The 5,026-nt window shown below is 70.6% G+C and overlaps 1 protein-coding gene across 1 annotated transcript in view; it reads left to right on the forward strand.

The window, feature by feature from the left end:
* The window catches only part of KCNQ1 (potassium voltage-gated channel subfamily Q member 1), a 318,572-nt gene that overhangs the window by 2,458 nt on the left and 311,088 nt on the right, over positions 1-5,026 (forward strand). Inside the window, exon 3 of the mRNA XM_077757142.1 lies at positions 408-557. Coding sequence (XP_077613268.1) covers positions 408-557 — 150 coding nt within the window. The remainder of the gene's footprint in view (positions 1-407; positions 558-5,026) is intronic.

A 5,026-nucleotide genomic window follows, 5' to 3' on the forward strand; every position in this document is an offset into this window, starting at 1 on the left:
TCTCCACGGCCTGGCTGCCTCCCAGGTCTGACGGCCCCAGTGGGCACCGAACCACCGCATATTTCTCCACTCAGAGCCAAAGCGTGGGCAAAGGAGGGGGGTGGCGGCCGGGCTCAAAGTGTTGCAGGAGGAGCTAACAGGCGACCCTCGGGTCACCAAGAGGGCCAGTCCCGGCATGCCCTAGGGCGCCCCTCTTTACCTCTGTATCCCCGCCCTCTCTCTGGTGAAGTGCCCGACCCGAGGTGGCTGCACCTGCCGCCCAGGGCCGGCCCCGGCTCAGCGGGGCGCCTTACCCGCAGCACGTGGGTGTGGGGGGCGGGGCGCGCACGTGGGCGCGAGCGGGGCAGCGCCGGGGAGCGCGGGAGGCGGCGGCGCAGCAGGTGAGCGAGGAAGGGCGGGAGGGACAGGTGGGCGGGGCCCCGGAGGGAGCNCGACCCGCGCGTCTCCATCTACAGCGCGCGCCGCCCGCTCCTCGCGCGCACCCACATCCAAGGCCGCGTCTACAACTTCCTCGAGCGCCCCACCGGCTGGAAGTGCTTCGTGTACCACTTCGCCGTGTGAGTATCGGGGCGGCCTTGGCGGGCACCTGGGGCTCCCCGCGGGCTGCGGGGGGGACCCTGTCTCCTGCCACCTGCTGCCGCAGGGACGGTGCCAGTTGTGACCCCGAGTGGCCTGGGGGGAAGGAGGGCTTCATGGGGGAAAACAGGACTCTGCAGAGCCTGACCCTTGGAGTTCAGGGACGTGTGGGTCTGACCCTGCGGGGTGAAGCTTCCTGCTGGCTCTGCCCAGGCGTGTGGGGGGAGGTGGCCCCAGCCCAGAAGTTGGCTCCGCGCCTCCCTGGAAGGGCGGTCCAGGTGTTAATCCTTCTGGGAAAGACCGTGTGCCAGGGGAGCTTGCCCTTGGGTGCAGAAGAGAGAATTCCTCAGGGTCGCTGGGACCCAAGACTCAGGAGCCCCCAGCGGGGGAGGTCCCAACCCCTGCAGGCCCAGCAGCATCTCACACCCTCCCAGTTCAAGGCAGTCCCCGTGTGGTGGGGGGAGGCGGTCTCCCCAGCCAGGGGCGCAGGGCTGCCCCCCCAGGCGGCAGGTGGCATGGGGTCCCTGTGGCCGTGGGGAGTGCCCAAACCCCCCTCGGAGAAGCAAGGAAGCAGCCGGGAGGGGAGGGGAGGGGAGGGGAGGAGTGGGCCCGGGGCACCCAGGGAACTCAGGGCCCTACAGGCAGCACCTGGCCCTGCGGTTAGCCAGGTGTTCTGGTTCGCGCCGCAGCGTGCCTGTGTAGGGCAGGGCCCTCCTTCCTCAGGGGTGGGGGTACAAGGAAGTCCCCTCCTCAGGGCCACCCTCCTCGCTGCCTGCCTGGAGCCCTCCCTGGCCATTCCCTGGTCCTACTTCCTGGCTGCTCAGCCCGCTGCTGCTTGGTACGGTGCCAGCCTCTGGCCTGTGGGCCTTTGCTTCTCCGTCCCCACCCTGATGACGGGGCTTGGGGTGCTCTGCTGGGGGGCCCCTGGGCTGGCTTCCTATTGCTAGTGACAGGTGCCCATCTTAGCAGCCTTGGTTGGCCTGTGGCTGGGAGAGTCCTGGTCGGGGGCTGTCGGGCCCCAGGGGTGCAGCGGGCACCAGGCCTTGGCTGGCTTGGAGCATCGTGGCGGGAAGGTGAGGCAGGGTGGGGGTGCGGCAGCCTCTGCTTTGCACGCTGGCTCCTCCGCGGGTGCAGCTGGTCCCTGGGTGGCTGCCGTCCCCACAGAAGGGAAGCCTCTTCCTCACCGCGGCCCCCACTTCCCAAAGTGTCAGAGGTGCCTGGACCACGACTGTGGCTGATCCATGGGAGAGAGTGAGTGGCCCTGCCTGTGGTGGCAGCAGTGGCTCGTCTTGGGGCTCGGGATGTTCGTGTGCGTCCACCCCGTGGGACCCCACGAGGCAGACGCCGGCTGTGGGTCAGGCTTGTGGGTGCCACGGTTCCCACGGACTGCCTGCCTGCTGGCCCTGACCTGAGGTGCCCAGGGGAGGGATGGATCCCACAGCCAGGCCCCGGAGGAGACCCTCCCCGCCATCCCCTCCGTCCCGGAGCCCCACGTGCCAGCTCCCAGCAAAGGCAGGAAGGCACTCCTGGAGGTCTGCCCGCCGGCGTGGCGGTGCCTCCCCGCCCCTGGAGTGCTGCCGGAACTAGGGGCCTCCAGAAGACCCCCCCAAATCGCATCCTGGGGATACAGGCCTGGGGGTGCCCGTCCCCCGGCCTCCCTGCCATGCCGTGTGGAGGAAGAGGGCTCGCCGCACCCCAGAGGAAGTCTCTGCTTACACTTGTGTTTTCTTCCTGATTCTGATTGTTTAGCCCTCGGAAGTGTGCTCGGCAGAGCGCCTTTGCCCGGCCGCTCCAGGAGCTGGCAGGCAAGGCCGGCTTCTGGGGATGCAGCAGCTGCTCCACGGGCGAGCCAGGAAGGGCTGCTCCTGGGGTAGCCGGGTGACCTTGGGTCAGTCATTTCCTGCGCCAGGCCCCGCCCTGAAGGCCGTGAGCCTCGGCCCTGGGGGAGGACCTCCACTGCAGCTCCCCACCGCCGTGCGGGCCGGGGCCAGGGCGTGCGGCTTGTCTGGGGCCTGGGAAGCTGCCTCCGTCGCCCCATGTCTCCAGGAGGTGAGTAGGCCCCGGACACTCTGAACTGGCCGGTGGTCTGAGGGGACCCGGCCTTCGAGCTGGGGTCGCAGCAGCGGCCTGTGGCTGCGTGGCCGGAGCCCAGACGCAGCCCTTGTGAAAGGGGCGCGCGGCCCTGCCGTGGAAGCGGCCGGATGGCGGCAGAGGGAGCCTGGCCTTGCGGGGCGGCTGGCGGAGGGGCAGGCCTCCCGCTGAGGCTTCGTTTCCTGGCCTTGAAGGCCTGAGGCCCCGGGGGCTTGTGGGAGCCGCTGTCCCGCAGTTCCCGCGAGCTGGGGCACACAGGCCGGGATATCCTGTCCCCCCCCTTCCAGGGAACCCCTGCTCGGCTGGCCTCGAGGAGGGCGGGCTTTCCTGTGTGCCCCCCGCCTGCCCCGGCCGCCGGGGTCACGGAGCAGGACTCGGCCCACTTGGGCTTCCTGCCCTCTGGCCCCCGGCCTCCTGAGGCCCTTTGTATCCCCACCGTGCAGCGGCTGCCAGTCTGCCGAAGGCGCGGGGGTCCCGCTTCCCTGCCCGTGGGGCACAGTGGCGGCGGCCGGGTAGGGGAGCAGTTCCCTTAGCAACCCACCCTGGGTGCTGGGCTGGGCCCCCCCTCTGTAGACCCCCAGGGGCCGCCTCCGTCCTTCCCCTGATGGGTGAGCGGCTTCCAGTGCCGGGTGCCCCCAGGAACCCCGCCTCCCCTCTCCCCGCTCTTGCCCCCTCCCTCCTCCTCTCCCCTCTCCCCTCTCCCCTCCAGCTCTCCGGAGCTGCAGGATGACCTGCGCAGACTCTCGTCCTGTCCCGGATGCTCCTCATCCCGCCTCCTGCCCTCCCAGCACCCGGCTGGTGGCCGCCTGATCCCGGGCAGCCAGCTCCCGGCTGGGCAGGTGCGCAGCGCCCCCAGCGGGCAGCGTCGGCTGGCCGCCCTGGGGCCTGAGATCACGCGCGGCTGAGAGGTGTGGGGGCGGGCCCTGGGGCGCTCCTGTCCCCGTCCCCCCGCCCCCTGCCTCTCCTGGGCTCCCAAGGAGGCTTCGCAGGCCCTCACAGCGAGCGTGTGTTAATCACTGACGTGCCAGAAGTCGGCCTGGTGGCTCCTTGGGCCGCGGGGCAGGCGGGGTGCGGACAACTGTGGGGCTTCTTCCTCCAGACCCTTTGAGCCCCTCCACGCGATCCTCTGGCCCCGCGCTTGGTGAAGCTGGGATTCCTTTCAGTGCCTTTCCCCGAGTCCTCTTCCCTGGGGCCTGGCCCTCTGGTCTGGCCCGGCTCAGCTGGGGACCACGGGCCATGAGGCTGACACGGGGGGGAGACCTCGAGGCCGCGAGGAAGGTGGGAGGAGAAGAGGGACTGTCCGGGGGTGGATGAGTTTAGAGCCTGGGCCAGAAGGAGCGCTGAGCACATGCCAAGGTCCGGGGGCCGGGAGGCCACAGGGCTTGCGACGCGGGACTGGCCGGGCAGTGCAGGGGCGTGGTCAGGGCGTGGTCAGGGCCTCGCGTCCGAGCGCTGCCCATGCCAGGCTCCTTGGTCTTCCGTGCACCCTCCTGTGTGGCAGCCACGATGGGCTCCCGGCAGCGTCGCTCAGATGCGAGAGAACGTCCCCCTGGGCCTGGCCCTGAATCGGTGGTCCCTGTGGGCTCTGCCTGCATGTGTGGGGGTAGCAGGGACCCCCTTTGCTGCCCCCCCACCGGGACCTTAACATGCCCAGGGTGACACGGGGGCTGGGCGAGGGCTGGGGGGCTGTCCTGGGGAGACAGACGTGGGGTGCCTCAGGGGTGCTGAGTGCCCGCGGGATGACCTGCCTGCGACTGGGGGGGGGCCCACCGGGGGCTCGGGGCCCGGCTGTTGCGGGTGGTGGAAGGGTTGGCGTGTGCACGCAGGTTCCTCGGTTTGGGTTGAAAGGTTCTTTCACCGCCCTGCCCCCCGGGGCCTGCCAGTGTGGCTGCTTTAGAGAGACGGCCTCTAAAGAGGTGGTTAGGGGGACGTGGGGTCACCGGAGGGGGCTGACCCCGTGTGCCCGGGTCCTCGTGAGGAGAGGGATCAGGACACAGACACGCACGGAGGGACGGCGCCGTGAGGACACACGGGGAGCACGGCCGTCCACACGCAGGAGAGGCCTCGGGGGGCCCGGCCCTGCCCCCGCCCGGACCTCGGGCTCCGGCCCCCAGGACAGGGGGACTTTGTTCAAGTCACTTGGGCTGCGTCTCTGATACGGCGGCCGCANGAGCTAAGCGGCTGAGGGCCTGGAGTGCCGCGCCCGCCAGGGATCCGGCACCAGCTGGGCGCCTGGTGTCCCCGCTTCTCAGGGACTCGGGTGCCCGGAATCCTCCTGCTGCTGCAAGAGCCGGTTCCCGGGTCCGCTGCTCCGGGGCTGGCGGCTTCGCTGGCACCGGGGCGGGGGCGGGGGGGGGGG

Source organism: Crocuta crocuta, unplaced genomic scaffold (assembly GCF_008692635.1).
Source record: "Crocuta crocuta isolate KB4526 unplaced genomic scaffold, BGI_CrCroc_1.0 scaffold653, whole genome shotgun sequence".
Classification (NCBI taxonomy): Eukaryota; Metazoa; Chordata; class Mammalia; order Carnivora; family Hyaenidae; genus Crocuta; species Crocuta crocuta.